The following is a 25,412-nucleotide window of genomic DNA, read 5'->3' as shown; positions in this document are numbered from 1 at the left end:
TAAGGAGATTCTGGGAGTTGTTTCCAGCCATGAATAGACTGCGGACCATACAGGAAGCACAGCACTAATGAGACGCAGGCAATAACATAAATATTCATTTACATCTATTGATATGTCATGCTCAGAGCTCCATCTTCTTCAGTTTTCTACAGCACGTGCTGACAGGAGGCCATTTAAAAATAAAAATATCTCCCATGCTGCGCCCCTGAATATTTAATTGCCACTAATTTTGCTACACAAAATATCCCCCCCCCCCGCACACAGCCCCTCTCCATAATATTGCTCCACATTGATTTTCTCCATACTATCCTCACGCACACTGCCGTTTCCATACTATCCTCACGCACACTGCCGTTTCCATACTATCCTCACGCACACTGCCGTTTCCATACTATCCTCACGCACACTGCCGTTTCCATACTATCCTCACGCACACTGCCGTTTCCATACTATCCTCACGCACACTGCCGTTTCCATACTATCCTCACGCACACTGCCGTTTCCATACTATCCTCACGCACACTGCCGTTTCCATACTATCCTCACGCACACTGCCGTTTCCATACTATCCTCACGCACACTGCCGTTTCCATACTATCCTCACGCACACTGCCGTTTCCATACTATCCTCACGCACACTGCCGTTTTCCTAAATATCCCCTCGCACACGCTATTTTCTATAAAATCCCCCCATACACACTGATGTTCTCCATATTATCCCCCCACACACACTGCTATTATCCATAGTATCCCACCCCTTACAATACCATTCTCTATAATCTATGCGCGCACACACACACACACACACACACACACACACACACACACTGCCCTTCTCCATAACATCCTCCTACACCCCCTGCCTTCTCTATAATATCCTCCCACACACTGTCCCTCTCCATAATTTTTCCCCTCACACTCACTGCCATTGTCCATGATATCCACTCACACACTGCTCCATATTATCCTGTCCCCCCCCCCATTTCACAAATTTGCTCCATAATGTGCCTTCACAGTAATACCTTGCCTCCTCCTATCTACGGTAATAGCCAGGACATTTAATCTTCGGCTTCTCCATGGAGTGCGTATTTTTCCATTCCACAGCTTTGCCACGGCACTGCGTTGACAGCACCAGAGTGATGTCAGTAGCTAGATGACCTTATCACACTGCTGTATCCTCCTGTACATTTGGGCGGGGGCTGGCGAGCGCTCCTCTGCCCCTTTCCCGGCAATGAAATGTTAAAATATTTGATGAGAGGCAGAGTCTCCCAGTTTTATTTGGGCCGCATAAAATCCTTTGGCGAGCCTCATGCAGTCCGCGGGCCGTGTGTTGTGCAGGAGTGCTCTAAATTATAAACGGCACAAATATTGATGCAGATATAGGTGACTCTGAAATATGAAAACACTTGCTTTGAAGACAAGGAAAACAGAATTTTGCACTTTACCATGAGTTTCTTCTTTACCATAACATTTTGAAAGATGCCATTACTCTCTTTATAGATTGACCCAAGGTTTTAAATTTGGCTTTATTTTTCTTTTAGATTGCCATGTAAAACATCAGTAGTGATCAGATTTCCCTTTTTATTCTGGTCTACAGTTTGGCTATGAGGAGATACTACAGCGGAGTAATCATCATGTTCATATGTCATTTCAAGGGAACCTGTCAGCAGAATTTTCGCAATTAAACTAAAAGAATCCCCTTCTGCAGCTCCTGGGCTGCATTCTAGAAAGGTTCCTCTTGCTGCTGTGCCCCTTTCAGACCTAAATAAACACTTTATAAAATCTTACCTTTTGGTATGCTAATGTGGTTTTATGGTCATGAAGGCGGGCTGTATTGCGTCCGTTATTCGCCTTCCTGCCGCTGTTCGCCGTCCACCATTGCTCATTTACATACATGAGGCCGCCGCCCAGTGCTCCCGAGGTCTTGCGCATCCAAGTACCCGCCCATAATCTCGTGCCCGCGCTTTTCCCTCTGCCTCCACTGTTATGCGCTAGCGCTGGCCATATTCTCCACGTTACCTATTACCGCGGGCACGAGATTATGGGCGGGTACTTGGATGATGCTGGTGATGACATTCACAGCGCCATCCATAATCTCGCGCCTGCGCAATAACCTCACCAGCGCTCGCAATTTGCACAGTGCTCAGTCCCGCGATAGTGCCACTGGGCATGCGCGAGACCTCGGGAGCACTAGGCGGCGGCCTCATGTATGTAAATGAGCAATGGGGGACGGCGAACAGCGGCAGGAGGGCGAATAACGGACGCAATACAGCCCGCCCTCGTGACCATAAAACTACATTAGCGTACCAAAAGGTAAGATTTTAGTGTTTATTTAGGTCTTAAAGGGGGCACAATAGCAACAGGAACCTTTCTAGAATGCAGCCCAGGAGCTGCAGAGGGGGAATCTTTTAGTTCATTTGCGAAAATTCTGCTGACAGGTTCCCTTTAATTGGGTTTTTCCAAGTTATATAAAAAGCAAATTAGGGGTGGAGAAGCATTACTTTGAATCCCAGACTGTTCAGTGTTTGTGTAAGTGGCTGCAATAATGTGCCATATACCACACGTGACCACTGCAGCCAGTCTCAACAGTCATGTACCTTACATCACTGAGGCAGTAGGTTGGCTACACCGGTCAATAAATAAAACAACACTGGCGCTGAGCACTGTAAGGCTGAGGCCACACTGGGTCATGTGCGAGTCCTAGCATGACACTCTGCTGACGTTCGCAGCACAATGGGAGCAGAGTGTCATGCGAGGGTCATGCAACTGTGGTCCGATCATGCGATCAGAGCTGCGGGGGGAGAGCTGGCACTGAGAAGGGGCGGACCAGCGCTGTGGAGTAGAGGGAGGGATTTGTCTCCCTCTCTCCTCCGTTGCTGGCTGATGCGATTCTCACACTGCGCTCGCGTTACACCGCTGTAATGCGAATGCAGTGCGATGTTTTTCTCTACCCATAGACTTGCATAGGTGCGAGAGAAACAGGATCGCATTGCACCCGCAGCATGCTGCGATTGTTTTCTCGGCCCAATTAGAGCTGAGAAAATAATTGCTTATGGGAGCGGGTCTAAAAGTAATATTGGTCGGAGTGGAATTTTTTTTATCGCATTTCACTTGCACCGTTTTTCTCGCCGTGTGTCCTAGGCCTAAGGGCAGTGCTGGATGGGCAATAAGTAAATAATGCCTCTTTTTTATTATTTTATCATATTCTCCCTAGACCACTATTTTTCATATCTCGGGAAATCCCATTTTAATAGTGGTGGTTTCTGACTAGTTCAGGTACAGATCGGGCTCTGGTCACACGTTTATGTAGTGCGTCTGTATCTCCACCCCGGGGGGTTTCAGTGATTCAGATGAGATCTCTGACAGAGACCTATAGTGCAATGCCAGAAATGGAATTAAAATATTTGTTTTTTGTGCTTTTTTTTTTCCCCACAATGGATTTTTTTTTTCTTTTTCCAGACTAGTACAAGAACCTGGTCTACTATACTTTTGTATGTTTCCTAGTGATATATCACGTTCTATGATATATCCCCCCCCTCGCACCCTTTAAGGCTTACATTCAGATTTGGGAGCTGGTGGAAATAATCCTTTTATACCTGATTATCATTGTGAGAACCAAATATTGTGGGTGAGGGGATTTTAATGGTATTCCCGTGTTCAGTCAGGGGCTGGAGCAGATTTCTAGTGTAAAGCTATGTGCACAAGTGGCGGATTTTATTTGTGGGGTTTTTTTCATGCATTTTTCCTTGCTTTCTTAACCCCTTCACGAATGGCTGATTTTTTTTGATTTTTTTTTTTTGCGTTTCCGGGGTTTTTTTCTCCATTCTTCCGAGAGACGTAACTTTTTTATTTTTCAGTCAATATCGTTATGTGAGGGCTCATTTTTTGCGGAACGAGCTGTACTTTTAATGAAACCATAAGTTTTATGTTTTTTATATAGTGTACTGGAAAACGGCAAACAAAATCCAAATGCGAAAAAAGTGTTCTAGCACTATTGTTTTTGAGATTTTATTCACTCTGTTCACTATATGGTAAACCTGATGTGTGGGTATGATGCCTGGGGTCGGTGTAAGTTCGTAGACATCAAACATGGTAAACAAGGTTTACTTTTATCTAAGGGTTTAAAAAAAATTCATAATGTTGTCTAAAAAAAGTGGCATACGTTTTACGCCATTTTCCGAAACCCGTAGCGTTCTCATTTTTCGGGATCTATGGCTCAGTGACGGCTTATTTTTTGCGTCTCGAGCTGACGTTTTTAATAGTACCATTTTTGCGCAATGCTACGTTTTGATCTCCTGTTATTGCACTTAGTGCAAAATTTGTGGCGTTTGGATTTTTTTTTTTTTTTTGCCGCTACGTCGTTTAACGATTAGAGTAATTGATTTTTCTATATTTTGATCGGGAATTTCTGAACGCAGCAATCCCAAATGTGTGTGTATGTTTTTTTTATTTTTTTTTAACCCTTTAATTTTCAATGGAGACTTTTTTTTTTTATTTTATTTTATTTTATTTTATTAGGTCCCCCTAGGGAGCTATATGGATCAGCAATGTGACTGCTCTGCCATATCTGCTGATCACAGCTACACAGCTGTGAACAGCAGATATACTCATTTCATGTCTCACCCAGGTCTGGGCTGGGTGAAACTGAAAGTGAGTCATGTGAGCTACAGGAGTCATTACATGACCCTGTGCTACCATGACTTCCAGTATTGGCCGGTGAGAAGATGTTTACCGCCGATGCCATTATAATGGCACTGTCACATATTGACAGCGCCATTTAAGGGGTTAAACGGCACGGGCAGGTAACGATTCTGCTCGTGCCTGACAGGCACACATCAGCTGTAAAAATTAGCTGAGATGTGCATCGATCGCTGCAAGCTGACAGCAGCAGATCGCGGGCAGTAACACTATGACCGCTAGGACGTAATATTACTGCCCGCGGTCATTAATCAATAAAAGCATCCCAGCAAAGTCTATGAGAATCCTGATTTGCTGTGCACATGTTGCTTTTTTTTTACCTTACATATTTTGTTGCTGTAAAAGGAAGCAGCATGTCAATTGTTTCTGCATTTATTTCCTGCATTTCTATAATCCCCTGCAGTGCTTAATCACTACAGGGGATTATAGCGCAGCATGGTGTGTGAGGCTCTCTGTAGGTCAGTAACCCAGGGTCGTCACGGTGATAACCCAGGGTTGCCATGGCAGCAATCGGGTCCCTGTGATCCCATTACAGGGACAAGATCGCCAGGGAAAGGGAAGCAATTTCTCTCCCTGCCTCCTGAATGCTGCGATTGCACTGATCGCAGCATTTAGGGGGTTAAACTGCTGGGAGTGGTGCGGGCACCACTCTGGGCTGTGAGAACAGTGTCCTGACTGTAAGATCAGCTGGACACCTGGTGCAGTCGCAGGGGTACAGTACCTGAAACCCTGCGATAGCCATGACTAAAAAAAGCACAAAAAGAAGCAGGAAACAACGTATATGAAAAAACACACAAATGCAATGAAAAAATGCACTTTTTTTCCTGCAGTGTTCAGAAAAGAAGCACATAAAAAAGCAATGAGAACCACTGTAAGTGTTGCTGAATGTGATAGGCTGGCGCAGCCGCACCTCGCACCGCTTCATCTCTTCCCCTGCTCCTCCCAGTGTGGCGTGCCTGCTTCTAACCATCGTGAACATGCCAGTGTCAAAACATTTTTACTTCTCTCTGTTGTGCAAAGTTTTTGCAACTTTTCAAAGTGTTTTTTATGCCTATTTTATAATTAAAGCACTTGGGGAACATCCTTTGTGGACGATTCATCTATGTAGAATGTGCCAGTATACTCGTTCCCTGCTTCTACGGTTTCATGTGTCTGCAGTGAAGTGGCGCTTTACAGCCTGTCCTGGCCATTTGTGCTAAAAAACCTTCTAATTGAGGCGGAGATGGAAACCTCTTGAAATTGTTGATTACCTTCAGGAATAACCTAAAATCACCTGAATTAGCTGCTGAGGTCAAGCCCCCGTATTCTCTATGTATTTAGTATGCTTGATTAATCTATTTAATCTCCCGGTTATTTTATGCAAACCCCTGTGCTTGTCCCCATGCACAAACAAGTAAAGCACATTACCATGTCAATATATACACAGCAGTGCCCACGCTGTTTTCTCATGTTATCCTTGATTTGTCTGTCCCTTTTATTTGCTCTGTTTGAGCTTAAAAGCATCGTTATTTATCTTGGAAGTAGAGTAGCAGTTCATAAATGTATTCATCAGTGGCTCGGGCTCGGCTTGTGCTGTTGATGAAGGATATCTAAATAGTGCGGTCACTTTCAGAGCTCATCTGTGCTTTTGGCTCTGGTGTGGTCTGTGTTTGTTCCTATCTTATGATTAGGTAATTGAGGGCTGGACCTGGAGAGCAGCGCTTCATTTTCATCAAAGAGCATCCATGATTATACGTGTATTTGTATCATTTAATTTAGCAATAGTGACCTAAAACGGTAATGTAAAAATATAATCATGTTTAGAGAGTTGTCTAATAATTCCATTATGCAGAGATTGTATCCTGTAATGGAAATTCAATGCTAAAACTTATTTTTATTAGGTCCATTTCAAAACCACAGATCTCCTCAACCCATGCCATGAGAACGTTAAAACTACTGGCTAAGATTACGCCGTTAGTTTTCTTTTCAGTTCCATTACAGCTAACCTAATCTTTACCTAGCTGGTACTGTCCAAGAACAATGTTTCTATATCATGCACTGATGAAGGCTATTTTCACTAAAACAGCTGTATACAAGTTAAAATACGTTATTTTGTTCTCTGGATTAAGCTCTAACGTTAGGGTAAGTTCACACAGTGCGTTTTTTGCGGCGTTTTTCGGGTGCGTTTTTCGCCTCAAAACTGCATGACTTTACTTCCCCAGCAAAGTCTATGAGTTTTCATTTTTGCTGTCCGCACACAACTTTTTTTTAAGCTGCGTTTTTGAGCTTAAAAAAAAAATGGACATGTCAATTCTTTCCTGTGTTTTTCTGCGTTTTTCCCCCCATGTAATGCATTGGAAAAACGCGGCAAAACTCAGATCAAAAACGCAGCAAAACGCACCAAATCGCGGTAAAAACGTATGCGTTTTTCATGCGTTTTTTTAAAGACGCTGCGTTTCTGTGCGTTTTTAGCGCTAAAAAACGCAGAAAACCGCAGCGTCAAAAAAACGCAGTGTGTGAACCTAGGCTTAGCATGAAAATACAGCTTAGGCTATGTGCACACAGTGCGTTTTTTGCGGTGTTTTTGGCCTCAAAACTGCATGACTTTGCTTCCCCTGCAAAGTCTGAGTTTTCATTTTTGCTGTTCGCACACAACTTTTTTTTTAAGCTGCGTTTTTGAGCTTAAAAGAAAAATGGACATGTCAATTCTTTCCTGCGTTTTTCTGCGTTTTCCCCCCATGCAATGCATTGGAAAAACACAAAAAAACTCAGATCAAAAACGCACCAAATCGTCGCGGTAAAAACGCATGCGTTTTTTGCCGCGTTTTCTTTTTGCCGCGGTTGTGTTTTTAGTGGCCAAAAACGCAGCGTCAAAAAAACGCAGCGTGTGCACATAGCCTTAAAGGAAATGTCAGGTGATTTTCTAGTACAAAACTAATGGTGTCCTGGAATAGGGCTTGGGCAACCCTTTCAGGATCAGTAACTTTTATTGCTGTACCTTATCATGTTGTTTTTCTGTAAGCCCCAGAGAAGTCAAGCATATGTAAATCCAAACTGAGTATACACTGCTCCCGATGCTCACCTCTCCCTTGCTGGCATCAGTGATAGTAAAAAATCTTCACGGTCATTCACTATACCTACGGAGAGGTGGACAGGATTATGGGTATGGGGAGCAGTGAATAATTAGTTTGGATATACATATGCTTGACTATCCAGCCTGTGACACTAAAATCACAAACATAATATACAGTATTTCTCAACCAAATTAAACAGTTCTAACATGATCCCCAAGCGAGCGTACCAGAGCGTCACTGGAAAGTGGCAATAAATGCATTTGGAGATAAAGATGAACAAAGATTTTTACATTTCAATTTGTCAACCTCTAAAAATAATTTCCCCAAAAATCCAATTTGTGGTGAATAAATTCAGTCAAATAATTGCTTGGAAAATACATGTTGGGGAGAAGATAGGACCCTGTAGACCATAAAAACTTACACTCTACAGGAGACAAAGAGAGAGAGGACCCAATTGACATTTTACAGGAGACCGAGAGAGAGAAAGGACCTTGCTGACCAGAAGAGCTTATATTCTCCAGTAGAAAGAGGACCCTGCTGACCAGAAGAGCTTACATTCTCCAGTAGAAAGAGGACCCTGCTGACCAGAAGAGCTTACACTCTACAGTAGACAGAGGACCTTGCTGACCAGAAGAGCTTACATTCTCCAGTAGAAAGAGGACTCTGCTGACCAGAAGAGCTTACATTCTCCAGTAGAAAGAGGACCCTGCTGACCAGAAGAGCTTACATTCTCCAGTAGAAAGAGGACCCTGCTGACCATAAGAGCTTACATTCTCCAGTAGAAAGAGGACTCTGATGACCAGAAGAGCTTACATTCTCCAGTAGAAAGAGGACCCTGCTGACCAGAAGAGCTTACATTCTCCAGTAGAAAGAGGACTCTGCTGACAAGAAGAGCTTACACTCTACAGAAGACAGAGCGAGAGGACCCCACTGACATTTTACAGGAGACAGAAAGAGAGGGGACCCTGCTGACCATAAGAGTTTACATTCTACAGTAGAGAGAGAGGACCCTGCTGACATAAGAATTTACACTCTACAGAAAACTGAGAGAGAGGACCCCTCTGACCATAAGAGCTTTCATTCTACAGGAGAGTGAGGATTCTGCTGTCTATAAGAACTTACACTCTACGGGAGAGAGAGATTTAACCAATGAATCTGGAGATGGAAAGTGACTCTTACAATACAGTGTGTGCTCCGCTGGGAACCACTGATCTGTGATATCCCAGGTATTGACCACCACTGTACAAAGTGTGAAAATTCACTAGATGTCATAGCTGCAGGGCATTATGGGAAGCCTGCAAATGTAAAAAGACTGATCAGCACCTCCAGGAATAAGACAAGTGTGAACAGATGCAAGCCAACACAACTCACTATAACCAAGAAATTGAATTGGACAATTTTTGTGCTTAGTTCATCATTTTTTATCATAGTTTCTATAGCAGTAATGCAATTTCATATATTCAATATTTACATATTATAGCATTTCAGAGTACAGCTGTATTTTTTGGATATATTGACTAGTTGTCTTGACTTATACCTGTTCACACTTGTCTTATTGTTGGAGAAGCTGGTCAGATTTTTGATATTTGTAGTACACTCCCTTCTGACAGAGCTTTCCCCACTCCCTGGGGTGTTTTTAATTAAATCTGGATCCTGCCTACCTTTTAATATTCTAGGCTTTCAGCCCGGGTACGGGTATATAAGATTACGGTCAAGCACTGCAGCCTTGCAGCGCTGGGGTCCTGGGTTCGAATCCCACCAAGGACAACATCCGCAAGGAGTTAGTATGTTCTCCCCGTGTTTGCGTGGGTTTCCTCCGGGTACTCTGGTTTCCTCTCACACTTCAAAAAAACATACAGATAGGGAATTTAGATTGTGAGCCGTAATGGGGACAGTGTTCCTGATATATGTAAAGCGCTGTGGAATATGTTAGGGCTATATAAAAATAAAGATTTATTTTTTATTTATTACGGTCCAAACAAAGGGGTACACCTTGTCACTGGCAGTTTGGCTTTAATGAATTGGCTAGTTTGTGCACGGAATACATCGTTTTTAACATAACTTTTAAAACAGTAATGCAATTTCATATAGTCAATGTTTACATACAGCATTTTCAGAGTGCAGTGGTATATATATATTTGTTTGTTTGTTTGTGTTTTTTTTTTTTTTTTTTATATAATTATGGGTTGGGAAGCCTGCGCAAAAATGCAAAGTGACATAAACCTGGTTCTTTAGCAGTGGGGTAAATGCAAATCTCAGAATGTTTGAATTCACTTAAAATCGTGAATTTAAGTAAATTTGACATAAGCTTTATCTTCCGCAGATTGATCCTCTCTTCTCTAACTGGAGAGCATTCTAAAGGCCCGGTCACACACAGAGATAAATCTTTGGCAGATCTGTGGTTGCAGTGAAATCATGGACGTATTGTTCCATTTGTACACAGCCACAAACCTGGCACTGATTGTCCACAATTTCACTGCAACCACAGATCTGCCGCAGATTTATCTCTGTGTGTGACAGGGCCTTAATACATCTGTATTAGGCTACTTTCACACTTGTGTTGGACGGCTTCCGTAGCATTGCGTTGTGTGACTGATGTAACGGATGTGTTGCTATAGTGGCACAACGGATGCTACGGATTGTACAAAACAACGGAAAGCTTTTTTTTTCTTCTTCTTCTTCTTTACAGTTTTACCGGCAGCAGACTATTGTGAATGAACAGCTGATCGCTCTCAATAGCCGGTGGCCGGTCGCTCAGCTGAGCGCTCTCACATGCCGGCAGGCGGGCGCTCAGCAGAGTGCTCTCATATGCCGGCGGCCGGGCATGCTGGCGGTCGGTCGCTCAGCTGAGCGCTGTCACTTACCGGGCATGCCGGCGGTCGGTCGCTCAGCTGAGCGCTCTCTCATGCCGGCGGTCGGTCGCTCAGCTGAGCGCTCTCTCATGCCGGCGGGCGGGCGCTCAGCTGAGCGTTCGGCCACCGAAAGACAAAATAAAGTTTGTGATTTAAAAAAAAAAAAGAGCATGCGCAGTGAAATCCGACGGATTGCGCTGCTCAAAAAAAGTTGCATGCTGCGTTTCTTCCGCCCGACGCAGCGTCAAAATAACGACGCTGCTTCGTGCAGCGGATGCAACGCTGACACTTGCGTTACAGTGCGTTGTCCATACAAGTCTATGGAGAATAGCGCAGTGCGTTAACTGACTGCGCTATTCTCCATAGTGACTGACTCTTCTGAACGCAAGTGTGAAAGTACCCTTACACCACACACATTTTTAAGGTACTTTATGAAAAGACTTGGTTTGGGCTATGTTCTGCAACTCGCCAAATAATTACATATCTGGACCAAATGATATAGTGTTAGAACCAGACAACATCGATTGTAATCTGTTTAGCAATAGGCATCGATTTTCAGAACAAAACTCTATAGAAGTAATACATGTATTTAACGGCTTTTAGATTTAATCCACAGAAATGTGATAAAAACTAAACAATCTATGACTACAAATGTTCCAATACCCAGCGCCATATCCATTGCTGGGGTCGTCAAAGCTTTGCAAAAAACGTGTAGGGACCAACTGGGTCCGGGAAGCTGCATCTGATAATGCTCTCCGCCAGGCTGATGCAGGTATTCACATCTTTCTTCCAAGAATCATGCACATATAGAAGTGATAAGCCGCTTTTCTCATTAATATGAAAACAAGTTGAAAACTCTCTATTTTTTTTTTTTTTTTAATTTGACACAATGTATTGGTTGTCAAATTTCTGGCCATTAGCTCGATGAAATAAACATGAAATTATCATATTGCATTATATACCCACATGCAAAAAAAAGGCCAATTTGGAAATTGCAAAAAGAAAGTCGCCAACTTATTATTGATTGTTGTAAATGGTGGAATATTTTTTCTTACCTTCGTCATGGGTTGATGAGATGATTATATTTAGAGAAGTCTCAATGCTGATATAATGAATCTGAAAATATATTGAAAAATAAGCTAAAATTGTAGCAGGTTTTCCAAAGCATTGGGGATAATTGACGGGATCTGACATTCATTGCATATCCAGCAACCATTATGGAAAATGTAACCAGTGTTTATCTTCTATGACAGTGGCTAACTAACCATATCCATATCTATAGATATCATTATGTATAGCAGATCCACAGGAAAGGTAGGAGTCTATCCTGTATATGAATATGATCCCATCTGCTGATTCATGGCAGCCTCCATCGTTTTTAATGGGATTGCTTGTGAAGGGCTCTATCTACAGAAGTTATAGAAAAAGCCAAGTAAATGAATTGCACTGCTGTAATAAATTCTATAGAGATAGTGGCAGCCATAAATAATCACTGGTTCTCCCAGTGTGGAGGTGTCCCAGACATAGGACCCACATCAATAAAGCATATCTTATATAGGATTAGCCCTATAATGTATATTTTATGTAAAAAGGCACAGACCCTTCTATTATTTGCTTTTTAATTGTTAGGCTTAGGACACCTGGTGAGAAAAACGAAGAGAGTGGAATGCGATAAAAAAATCGCATTCCACTCGGACCAATATTACTCTATGGGGCAGCTCCCATGAGCGATTATTTTCTCAGCCTTAATTGGACCGAGAAAACGGTCGCAGCATGCTGCAGGTGCAATGCAATCCTCTTTCTCTCGCACCCATTCAAGTCTATGGGGCGAGAGAAACATCACACTGCACTCGCATTACACCGGTGTATCACAAGTGCAGAGCGAGAATAACAATAGCCGGCTATGGAGGAGAGAGGGAGATAAATATTTCCCTTCCCTCCGCAGCGCTGGCCCTCCCCTCCGCAACTGTGGTCTGATCGCACAATCGGACCACCATCGCATGACACTCAGCTTCCACTGTGCTGTGAGCATGTGCCGAGTATTATGCGAGGATCGCACATAACCCCCGTGTGGCCTCAGTCTTAGATTCAAAAACGGACTTCTGCCCATACAGGACCCAGATTGTTCTTTTTACAGTAACACAAACCTGGATTGTATCTAGAAATAACACAATATTAAAATCATCATCAGATATTGCAGATATGTCAGCGGAGCTGTGAAATAAATGTAGCAGAATAGGAGCCGACTATTAGTCGCCATCTGGTATCTAGTAATGCAGGGGATGTGGGGCTTACCAGGTGCTAATGTCCTGATCATCTGAAGATGTGAAATCCGATCTGTGGGAGACACACAACAGAAATCTCTTATTAGAATATTGTAATAGCGGTGACTGAAGGAATAAATCCTAATAGTGTTCAGTGTCTCGCTGTATGTACGTGGGGCAAAAGATCACATTCGGCTACAGTAACTGCAGTATGCACGGCCGACATAAGGAGAAATCCCTAAATCCCATTTCTGCATGAATTTAGAACTGCATACATTTTCCTGACCGAATGCTGAAAAGAAATGTTGAATGCAAACTCATTACCATAGACGTACAATAGACCTAACTCCAAGTCCTGACCATAATGTGCGCGTGAGCTGCACCCAGTGACTATAATGATCCATCAATATATCGGAGCATTACTGGATCAGAGCACATTACCTGGTAGAGTCAGGCCGTAATTGAAGCCACTGATGTTATCCTGGTCTGCAGACCTTGGACTTGGCCTCTTTCGTGGATGTGACAGAAAAAATGGGCAACATGTAAGATAAAATCTATAAAGTGACGACCTCCAATATATAATCTTAATCCATATTCCACTGACTTACATTCGGACACCTACATGAATGTGGTTACCGTAGGCCTGTGCATAGTACATGTACAGAGTATGAGGGGTGTATGAGGAACTTGGGGATAGGGGTGGTGGTGGCTAGAGATAAGCGGACCCGTGAAAGTTTGATTTGGCGGGTTTAGATGGACTTTAAAGTTTCTTGACCTGAACCCGAATGGAAGTCCCTAAGTGGGCAGTTCAAGTCTCCACCCACACGAAGCCAGCCATATACCGAGCACTTGTGGGGGTGGGGGGTTTTCCATTTTATTTTTTGTTGCACACTACATCTGATAACGCTGTTGTTACCCCCAGTGTGGCCATTCAAACACTGCAAGTGGCTCACATAGGGCTGAGCGTACCCGAGCACAGCGATGATCGCACATGTGATGTTCATACATAAAGCACCCAATCTCCGAACCCGAAGTCTGTTTTTTTGCTTTTGTTTTTTTTTTGTAATGTCTGTGTTTTGGTACGAACATTGAATCTCAGGTTCTGTAATCTCTAGTGGTGACATTTACTTGTCTTCAAACAATATTATGTTACATGTACATATTGGCAAAAATACCACAAGTGAGGGCAGTATTTATTATGCACACATGATAGAAACTATCCCCCCATATACCCTCTTTCTGGAGCTATATTTGTGGTTGAACCATCTTTTTATCTCAAATGTTTTCAAATTGTTTAAAAATCTAAAAATTATGGTGTCCGAGAAAACCCGCAAGAAACTTGGGCTGCTTTCACACATCAGTTTTTGCAATCGGGCACAATCCGTCGCTTTGCAGAAAAAACGCATCCGTTTTCTTTTGCCGCCGGATGCGTTTTTTTCTTCATAGACTTGCATTAGCGCTGGATTGTGCCACATGGCCTTGCATTGCGTCCGGTTTTTGCCGGATGCGGCATATTTAGCCAAGGCGGCGGCCGCATGGAACATTGCTTGCAGTGTTTTTGTCTGTGGCAAAAAAAACACATCGCGCCGGATTCGGCGCGCTGCGGTGTAATTTACAATGCAAGCCTATGGACGCTGGATGCGGCATCTGGTGGCCGGATGCGTTTTTTGAACTGCGCATGCTCAGTAACATACCGGATCTGTCAAAAAACGGACGGGCCGCATGGAAAAACTTATGCAATGGATCCGGTTTTTTTCGCCGCATCCATTGCATAGCTTTTTGAGCCGGATTGAGCCTGATGAAAAAAAACTGATGTGTGAAAGCAGCCTTAGGATGACTGGGTGCTCTATATCATCCGGTCATTTGTGACTTCATTGGAATGTTTTGGGGTTTTTTTTGGTTTGTTTTTTTTAACACCTTTATTTAAATAACCAATCATATTGTACAAATATAAAAAGGAAATCATAAAAAAAATCCTTCAAATTCGCCCACCGCTTCCCCTTTCCACTTGTACAAAAAAATAATAAAGAAAGCAAAAAAAAAAAATCCCCACTGTTGTATCGGCTGGTCTTTATCTTTCTTCCCCAAATTTTAATGCTCTCCACTATCTTTTTTTTTCAAAATATTTTTTAAAAATTTCTGAGGAACAAAACCCCAACCTCCCCTATTGTATGACATATCTGTTTTACATAAATTCTTCCATTTTATATTTTTTTTACCTCCTATCCATTTCCTGACCAAGTGAAGTCTTGCTATTTGAATTTGACAATATCTACAATTGTGCACTTTACTAAACCTAAACGGTGTCTGCAACACATTAAATGGCATCAACTTTTCTTCATTGATTCAATGTTGAGCAAAATGAGTGTCTCCGCCGAAACCTCCACTCCATTGTTTTTTTTCTTCATCTCTTTTTGTTACGGATCACAATTGTGAGTGTAATGCATGTAGTCACATACCGTTACCTGTCGCCTTTATTACCTCCATTTTTCATCTGCAAATTAGGGCCTTAACTAGTCGAATGGGCATTGTATCCCAAGACTTGTTGGCCCTCTTTTCATGTTATCATGCCCCTGTGGGGGTGATAACATAATAACCATGAGTCTGTGTCATAGCAGCTCCTTAAAATCTTGCACACATGCGCGGCTCACTTCAGTATTATCAGCGTGCCTCAGAAGCCAGGTGTATGTATCCCAGCATCATAGAGGCGCAGTGCACGTGATTAGGATAACGGCTTCTATGCTTCCAATCATGTGCACTGCGCCTCTATGAAGCCGGGACACGTACACCTGGCTTCTGAGGCACGCTGATAATACTGAAGTGAGCCGCGCATGTGTGCAAGAATTTCAGGAGCTGCTACTACGCCAACTCATGGATATCATGTCATCACCCCCACAGTGGCATGATATCATGGAAAGAGGGCCAACTAGTTTGTAGAAAAACTCCCCTTTGGCACCAATTTGCATGTGAAAACTGAGGTAATAAAGGCCTTTTTTTTTTTTTTTTTTATGACCTGACAGCTCCCATTTAACCCCTTCACCCCCAGGCAATTTTTAGTTGTTTTTTCCCTTCCCATCTTCCAAGAGCCATCACTTATTATTTTTTTTTTCCCTTAATATAGCCATATGAGGGCTTGTTTTTTTTGTGGGACCAGTTCATTCTGCTCCATATCGTACTAGAAAATAAGAAAAAAAATTCCCAGTGTGGTACCGTAAATTACAAAAAAGAAACTGCAATTGCATGATTGTTTTGGAGCATTTTTATTTACAGTGTTCACTAAGGCTACTTTCACACATCCGTTTTTTGCTCTGCAGCACAATACGGCGCTCTGCAGAAAAACCGCAACAGTTTTTTTTGCCGCCAGTTGCGTTTTTTTTTGCATAGACTTACATTAGTGCCGTATTGTGCCGCATGGGCCCGCGTTCGGTCCGGTTTTTGCCGCATGCGGCAGATTTAGCCGATGCCACGGCCGGATGGAACGTTGCCTGCAACGGTTTTTGCTCCGGCAAAAAAACCCGCATCGCGCCGCATCCGGCCGCTGCGGCGCATTTTTCAATGCATGCCTATGGACGCCGGATGCGTCGCGATGCGGAAAAAAACGCATCCGGCCGCCGCATGCGGCTTCTTCCACTCCGCAACCGGAAAAAACCGGACTGGCCGCATGTAAAAACGTATGCATCCGTTGCATAGGTTTCACAGCCGGATTGAGCCGCATGGCTCAAACGGGATGTGTGAAAGTAGCCTAACCTGACATTATGATTCCCCAGGTCAGTACGAGTTTCCAGATACCAAACATGTATAGTTTTACTTTTATCTAAGGCCCCTTTCCAACATCAGTTTTTTGCCATCAGTCACAATCCGTTTTCTCGACGGATCCGTTGCAGATTGTGGCTAAACTGATCTGACGGATCCATTTTTCGCCGGATCTGACTAGCTGGGGGCTAAATAAAAAAAAAAAAAAAAAAAAACAGAATCTGTCACAGGATTTTGTCATTTAACAGATTACGACAGATCCTGTGCACATAAACTGCCATTCTACCAAATGACGGACGGTGACGGATGCGTCGCTGTCCGTTTTTTCGACATACACAAAAAACAATACTGTGGACGTCGTCTCCGTCCGATTAACAAACATTTTTCAATGGATCCGTCAAACGACGGATGAAACGTAAGGCCCATCTGTTGCAATCTGTCGCTAATACAAGTTGATGAGAAAAAAATGGATCCAGCGGCATCAGTCGCCGGATCCGTTTTTTTTTTCTCAAAATACGATGGAATGTGACTGATGGCAAAAAGATTAATGTGTGAAAGGGGCCTAAGGGGTGAGAAAATTCAGAAGTTTGTAAAACAGAAAAAAACAATAACGCTTTTGTCGCCATTTTCCAAGACCCATAGCATTCTCACTTTTCGGTATCTGGGGGCTCAGTGATGGCTTTTTTTTTGTCTTGAGCTGACGTTTTTAATCATTTACCATTTTTCCTTAGATGATGTTTTGTTCGCCTTTTATTGCATTTTAATGCAATGTTGCGGCAACCAAAAAAACTTAATTATGTCATTTGGGATTTTTTTTTTTCTCTCTATGCCGTGTACCGATCTGATTTAATTTTAGATTTTGATAGATCAGACATTTCTGAACATGGCGATTTAACATTGTGCATATTTTATTTTTAGTTGGGCAAAAGAGGGATGATTTGAACATTTTAGTATTATTTTTTTTCTTTTTTTTTCTTACAACTACTACTTTTTTTTTCTTTTACTTTTTAGACTGATTTTACTAGTCCCCTTCGGGTAATTTATCACTGCACAATCTGATTACTTGTGTTCTTCAAAGCGATGCTTCAGCACCTCTCTGATCAGCAGAAATGCTGTGTTCCTGTGAGTGTTGGTGATCTGCTGGATCGCACAGGAAGTAAGTCATTAAAGTGACGGGTCATCATTTGTACCCGTGCTGTTGTGGTAACACTATGGCGCCCAGTGATCTAGTCAAGAGGCAGCCGATGAGAGCAGGGAACAGCGTAATCCCCATGGGAGCGTATTAGATCGCACTGTCAGTTTGACAGTGCAATCTAAAGGATTAAACATTGCTGGTGGATATCCGATACACCCGTGCCGGTTAGGCTAGGTTCACGCTTCCGTTGTTGATAGTCACAATCCACCGCTCTGATAAACAATGCAATCCATTTGGCAGATTCCGTTGTTCCCATAGACTTGTATGAGCGGCGGACTGCGACTGATGCCCTTGTGTTGCATCCTCCACCCGCATGATCAGTCGTGGAACTGTTTTTGAGCAGTGGAATCCTTATGTATTCACTGCGCATGCTCAAATCTTGTGTTTAATCAGATGAATGTCTCTCTCTCTCTTTCTCTCTCTCTCGCCGAGCGATCAGCTAATCTCCCGGCCGCCGGCATTTGAGAGCGATCAGCTGATCGTTCACAGAAGCTGGTCGCTTGGCGATCGGCTGATCGCTCTCAAAAGCCGGCAGCCGGGAGATCAACTGATCGCTCTCAAAAGCCGGCGGCTGTCTATTGTGAATGATCAGCTGATCGTTCTCTCTCTCTCTCGTTTTACAACGGGATCCGCTTTATGATGACAATAAATTCCAATTCTTGTCATCCGTTGTATAACGCATCAGTCTCAAGCGTCAAGCAACGCATGTGACTGATGCAAAACAACGGAAATGTGAACCTAGCCTTAGCCTCACTGGTCTGCTGATCAGATCAACAGGTGCGGGGATTACCGGGAGTCCACAGTAACGGGACAGAAACAGCCAAGAACGTACCAGTACTGAGTACTACAGAATATCATCAAATGTCTACGGGGAGAGAGGATAGGGGTCTCCTTGTGTTGTCCCTCTGGCTTGGGATAAATGATATTAGTTTGATCCACCTTAACGTTCTGTCCAAACAAAAACTTCTGTAAAAAAAAACCTCCCACTCCACCCTGTAAAACACTTTTATGTTTGACATGTTTAAAGGGGTTATCCAAGATTTTCTTTTTTTTTTCTTGTAATTTATTTAACTCAGGTTGGCAGAAATGAATACAGAAAACTAAAATAATATTAATGCCATCAATTATTACGTAGTTATTCCTCCTACTGCAGTGTCAATACTTATGTGCCACAATGTTCACACGTTGTGTTTTTGCTTCTTTTTGTTGCATGTTTTTTTTTTCATTGGTTTTATGCAAATAAAAAGCTGCCTTTTAAAGGGAACCTGTCACCAGATTTGGTGACTAAGCTGCGGCCACCACCAGTGAACTTATATACAGCTTTCCAACATGCTGTATATAAGAGCCCAGGGCGCTGTGTAGAATGTAAAAATCAATTTATAATACTTACCTAAACGGTCGGTGCGGTGCAGATGGGTCATATGGGTGTCTCCGTTCTCCGGGTCTGGTACCTCCTCTTTCGGCCATCTTTGTCGTCCTTCTTCTGAAGAGCATGTGAATATAGCCTAATGGGAATCAGTGGTCAACACTTTTTTTTTTTTTTAGTGGCAGCTATGAGCTGCAATTAACTCCTAATTACCCCGATTGCCACCGCACCAGGGCAATTTGGGATGAGCCGGGTAGAGTCCCGGGACTGTCGCATCTAATGGATGCGGCAATTTCGAGCAGCTGCTGTCTGATATTTTTAGGCTGGGGGACTCCCCATAACGTGGGGCTCCCCATCCTGAGAATACCAGCCTTCAGCCGTGTGGCTTTATCTTGGCTGGTATCAAAATTGGGGGGGACCGCACGCCGTTTTTTTAAAAATTATTTATTTATTTATTTATTGTACTGCATGATATAGACCCGCCAACCCGCGCCTGTGATTGGTTGCAGTGAGACAGCTGTCACTCAGCGTGGGGGTGCATCTGACTGCAACCAATCATAGGTACCGGTGGGCGGGGGAAGCAGGGAATACGAGATGGAATAATGAGCGGTCGACATTTTCAAAAGAGAAGCCACCAGAGCATGGTGACAGCTGTGCAGCGCTGCGCCCATGATTGGTGAGTATGAGAGAGGGGGTGAGAGGGAGAGACCGACCGACAGAGAGTGATAGAGAGACCAGGAGTGATTTTAAACAATTTAGATCGTTCTGCTGGACATGCTGAGCATGTGTAACGCCCTGGATTAGCCAGGTAGTCACAGGTAGGCCCTTGCACAAACACCTTCCCCTAAAAAGGTACCAGCAGCCAACCCTAAATCCCTAAGTCACCCACCTCAGGACTTGACGTTCACACCCGGGGGGTGGAGCCAGGTGGTTGGCCACGCCCACCAAGGAGTTCGGAGAGCCTGAGGCGGGAAAAACAGAGTTCAGTGACAGGAGTGGAGGAGAGTGGTAGCAAAGTGTGTACGTCTGTCAGGGATCTGGGTTGGAGCCCGGATACCCTGTGGCCAGGGGGCAGACGGTGGTGGCTGCCTACAGCAGCAGGGATTACAGCCGGTGGAACCGTAAGGGACCGGGACCGGGTAGTGACCCGTCGGTACCGAACCGGGGAACCGATTGGAAACCAGAGCACCAGGAGGGGTACTCAGACCCAGTACGAGGCCCAGAAGCCACTGGACCGAGTTGAATTCACTGGTTGGGGTCTGGACTTTAGGTCCTTTTCAACCCAAGACCCGACTGAAGACAACAGCCCAACCAGAGGGATAGAAAGCCACCGCCCAGGCATCGAGATCCCACGGGCCAGCGTCTGCGGGCAAACGGGCTCTACCGGTACACACAAAGCTGGGGAGCGGCCTACTGTTGCTCAGGCATAGGAGTCACCATTCTACTAAAAGTGAGATGAAGGAGAAAGGCGGAAACCACCAACCTGAAAAAAGGGGAGAAGCGCAGCCGGCTGCTGGCATCGTCCACCATCTTGTTTGGTTTACCAGAGACTCCAGTGTGTCTGTAATAGTGAGTACAACAGTTCCCTCGGGCCGCGCACCGCATCGCACCAACAAGCCAGCACACATCCCCCCCTCCTCAGCACCCTCGGGCCCCCGGGACCATCACCCCCAACCCACGGAGGGGTCAACATTAAGCTGCGCAACACCATCCCTGGGAGTCTAGTCAACGGCAGCGGTGGTGTCCATCCATTCACCACAACCCGTGGGTGGCGTCACGAACTTAACCCCCAAAAACAACCGCGGCCTCGGCCATGGACCTCCCCACCGAACACCACCCCTCACGTAGCATCAGCATCCCTTCAGAGTGACGTGAACCCCGGGTCCGGGAGGAGCTCGAGCCACCCACCCATGAGCCCGGATCCGAGCGGCTCGGCAGCCGGCCAAGCCCCGGGGCGGTACATATGCTCAGTAGAATGTGATGGAGTCCATCAGCAGATTCCGCTGCTTAGCGCATAGTGGCGGAATCCGCCACCATAGACTATCATTAGACACTTTGGCGGATTCCAACAGAATCCGCCAAGGTGAGTTGTTTTAACGACACCAAAAACGCTACATGCTGCATTCCCTCCTCCCGGTGATCAGTCAAAATAACGACTCCGTGTCGGCTAGCGGATGAAACACAGACACTGCGTCACAGTGCGTCGTCAATATAAGTCTATGGAGAATAGCGCAGTCCGTTAACGGACTGCGCTATTTTCCATAGTGGCGGATTGCGATGAACGCAAGTGTGAAAGTAGCCTATCTGTGCCCGCAGCACCCTGCTTTTGGTGGGCTCCCCTGAGATGATAATGTATTAGATGTGACCTGCAGTCACATGTAACTCAACAGATAATACAGTGATACTTTTGTGAGTACAGATAGTAGAGATTGCTCCTCTTGATCACACTGCTGCTGGTTCTGCATGTGCTGCTGTTTTGGGCTGGTGGAAGGAGTAAGGGGTGCTTCACACACAGCGAGCTCGCTGCCGAGATCGCTGCTGAGTCACGCTTTTTGTGACGCAGCAGTGACCTCATTAGCGATCTCGCTGTGTGTGACACTGAGCAGCGATCTGGCCCCTGCTGCGAGATCGCTGCTCGTTACACACAGCCCTGGTTCGTTTTCTTCAAAGGCGCTCTCCCACTGTGACACACAGATCGCTGTGTGTGACAGCGAGAGAGTGACAAATGAAGCGAGCAGGGAGCAGGAGCCGGCGTCTGGCAGCTGCGGTAAGCTGTAACCAAGATAAACATCGGGTAACCAAGGTGGTTACCCGATATTTACCTTAGTTACCAGCCTCCGCCGCTCTCACGCTGCCTGTGCTGCCGGCTTCGGCTCTATGCACATATAGCTGCTGTACACATCGGGTTAATTAACCCGATGTGTACTGTAGCTAGGAGAGCAAGGAGCCAGCGCTAAGCAGTGTGCGCGGCTCCCTGCTCTCTGCACATGTAGCTGCATTACACATCGGGTTAATTAACCCGATGTGTACTGTAGCTAGGAGAGCAAGGAGCCAGCGCTCAGTGTGCGCGGCTCCCTGCACACACAGCTAAGCGGTGTGCGCTGGTAACTAATGTAAACATCGGGTAACCATACCCGATGTTTACCTTAGTTACCAGTGTCCGCAGCTTCCAGACGCCGGCTCCGTGCAAGCGCAGCGTCGCTTGCACGTCGCTGCTGGCTGGGGGCTGGTCACTGGTCGCTGGTGAGATCTGCCTGTTTGACAGCTCACCAGCGACCATGTAGCGATGCAGAAGCGATCCTGACCAGGTCAGATCGCTGGTCGGATCGCTGCTGCATCGCTAAAGTGTGAAGGTACCCTTAGGCAGAATCAGTGAGATTAGAGCAGACTGTATCTATCTATCGCTGATAATGACAGACTGTTGCTACAAACCACAGATCTTCAGCATTTTTGCAGTTTTGCACTAGGTCAACTGTAAATCACAAGTTGATCACCTATTATGTGAACATCCTCACTTTGCACCTCAAATATCATAGATCTGAAACTTTGTGATGCTGCAATTGGCGATTTTTCCGTGTGGGCAATTTTCCGTGTGGGCAATTTTCGATATGGGCAATTTTCCTGTGGGCAATTTTCCTGTGGGCATTTTTCAGGGAACCGTGTAATATATAGAGTCCATTATGTCTCTACCTAGTCAAGACACAATTTTTCTTTGTCTATTCAGGCTGTAAACAATGTATTCTCTTTTTTGTTTTCTAGGTGCAGAGGTTTCGAAATGCAATGATTGAGGGTGGAATTGTATTAAATGAACCAAGACGCATTTATCAGTAGTAAGGTCCAGTTACTGTCAAGATCTCCTAAGTGTTCCTGTTTCTAGGTCTAGGACATCTCGGCAGAGCTGACGCAGACATGCGATCCTTGTAAAAACCCTCTTCTTTATAAAGCTGAACTCCATCTTTAAGACCCCATAAACTTTGTTGAGTTACGATACACATCCACTTTTATTTCAGCCAGGTTTCATTTTTAAAGGGTTATGATATAAAAACTTACCTTTTTTTTTCTATTTTTGCAAGAATTTTATCTGTCAATATTTGTATTTTGTTTTTTTTTCACAAAGAAATATTCCTATTAAAAAACAATTTCAATAAAGCTTGGTTAGATATGAAATTGTAGTGAAGTGTCAATGATTTATTCATCTTCTACCCATTAACTCTGTTGTGTCCGTACAACTACTAATCTTTTTTCTTCACTTGCTTTTTTGACAGCTTTCTGCCTATGCACAGTGTAAACAGTGAAATGTTAATCAATGGTGTGGGCTGGGTTACACAGAGCTCAGCATTCAGAGAACTGCTAGATCTAGAGTAGATGAAATGGTGATTTTATCAAATCTGCAGCAAAGTAAGGCTGCTTTCACACTACGTTTTTTTTAACATGCGTCATGAACGGTTTTTTGCTGTAAAAGTGGATCCTGTTTTTACAAAGAAAAACGCATGTTATTTTGCAGGATCCAGTCACTTGATGTTTATGGGCGGGCATTGAAGTCATGTGATCGGGAGTGAGGGGAACTGAATGTGATAGACTGGGAGCCGGCATCTGACAGCTGCGGACGCTGGTAACAAAGGTAAACATCGGGTAACTAAGCGAAGCGCTTTGCTTGGTTACCCAATATTTACCTTGGTTACAAGCGGTGTGCCGCTCTCAGGCGGGAGAGAGGGGGAGAGGGGAGAGAGAGGCTGGTTTCTGGGCATGCTCAGTTGAGCAAGCAGGATCCTGTCTATCAGCATGCCAGCCTTCACATGCGTTTGCGTGCAGTATAGTTAGGATCCAGTGAAAAACAGTATTTGGACGCAGCTCAAAAACGCTACAAGTAGCGTTTTGAAAAAAGTTAAAAAACTGCAAGTCGCTGGATCCTGTCTATAATGCACGCAAACGCATCTGAACACATGTTGATACGAGTCCATTGCAAATGCTTTGAAATGAAAAAGGCATTTGCACTGGATCCGTTTTTGCGTTAAAAAACCGTTCATGGACTCATGTTAAAAAAAAAAAACGTAGTGTGAAAGCAGCCTAAGTGATATATCACTGGGATCATGGTCTCTGTCGCTACATCATGGTGCTCTCAGGTGGAGCCGCAACCTGGGGACAGATTCTAGAAGTCCTCGTTTCCACTTGCGCATAGCTTCCGATGTTTAGCATCGGAGATGATGTATTAATGACCCTGTGCTGTGAGTGTGAGCCGAGGGTCATGTGACTTTCAATCAGATCACAGCTGCAGAGAAGAGGGAAGGAGAACTTTCTCCCTCTCCTCTGCTGCCTGTCTCTGCGTACATCGCACTGCAGTCAGATGACATGCAAGTATGGTGAGATGTTTCACAAGCTCCCATAGACTTGTATGGGGGTGCGTGAGCCGAGAATAGTTGCCAAGCGCAGTATGTTGTGATTGATTTCTCATGCCGATATGACATGAGAAATCAATCGCAGATGGACACTGCACCTTAGATTTGCACTAGAGTGAGATCAATCTGATGTTTTATTGGATTGCACTTGGCTATTTTAATTGGAAGTGGAACCAAGGCCTAATGCATCTTTCCTCAGAAATTGCCCAGCACTTGTGTCCATAAAATGTCTGCGGGTGGTGGAGCAGTGACCGGATCTAAAAGACCTCACAGGGGAAGCTGCTTTTTTATTGGAAGAGTCTGATGGCTAGTTCTGGTCACTACTCTTTTCTCAACTGCCATTTTATGGACAGAAGTGCTGGTCAGTGTGTGAGGAAAGCGGCTCGACCAAGAGTTGCTGGAGAGTCTGTCAGTGAGCTCATTCTGACACCTGAAAGCCACGTGAACACGTTGAGTATTTGGTGCGGTTTTTTTATCTCAGTATTTGTAGCCAAAAACCAGGAGTGGGTGATAAATGCAGAAGTGGTGACGTGTTTCTAGTTCCTAGTTTTAGCTACAAATACTGAGGTTAAAAACTCCCCAAATACTCAGTGTGCACGAGGCCGAAGAGGAAAGCTTGTAACTTTTTTTTTTTTTTCTTTTTCTGCGCTTCTCAATGGATTTAAAATCGCAGACTAAATTTAGACTATGCGCACGATGGGTATTTGGTTGCAGTAATTTCTGCATCACTTGGAAGGAAAGAAAACGTGTATTTTTTCCCTCGCTTTTGATGCGTTTTTTTTTTTTTTACTTTCAAAGGTGAAAACCGCTGACAGAATTGACATGCTACAGATTA

The 25,412-nt window shown here is 44.3% G+C and overlaps 1 protein-coding gene across 1 annotated transcript in view; it reads left to right on the top strand.

Annotated features, from left to right (window-relative positions):
- The window catches only part of MRPL18 (mitochondrial ribosomal protein L18), a 38,192-nt gene extending 14,844 nt beyond the window's left edge, over positions 1-23,348 (top strand). Inside the window, exon 4 of the mRNA XM_075342704.1 lies at positions 22,941-23,348. Within this exon, the coding sequence (XP_075198819.1) occupies positions 22,941-23,012 (72 nt within the window). The 3' untranslated portion in view covers positions 23,013-23,348. The remainder of the gene's footprint in view (positions 1-22,940) is intronic.
- The last annotated feature ends 2,064 nt before the right edge of the window (positions 23,349-25,412 follow it).

Source organism: Anomaloglossus baeobatrachus, chromosome 4 (genome assembly GCF_048569485.1).
Source record: "Anomaloglossus baeobatrachus isolate aAnoBae1 chromosome 4, aAnoBae1.hap1, whole genome shotgun sequence".
NCBI classification, from domain to species: domain Eukaryota; kingdom Metazoa; phylum Chordata; class Amphibia; order Anura; family Aromobatidae; genus Anomaloglossus; species Anomaloglossus baeobatrachus.
The sequence above is the reverse complement of the archived record's forward strand: the minus strand, read 5'-3'. Positions and strand labels throughout refer to the sequence as shown.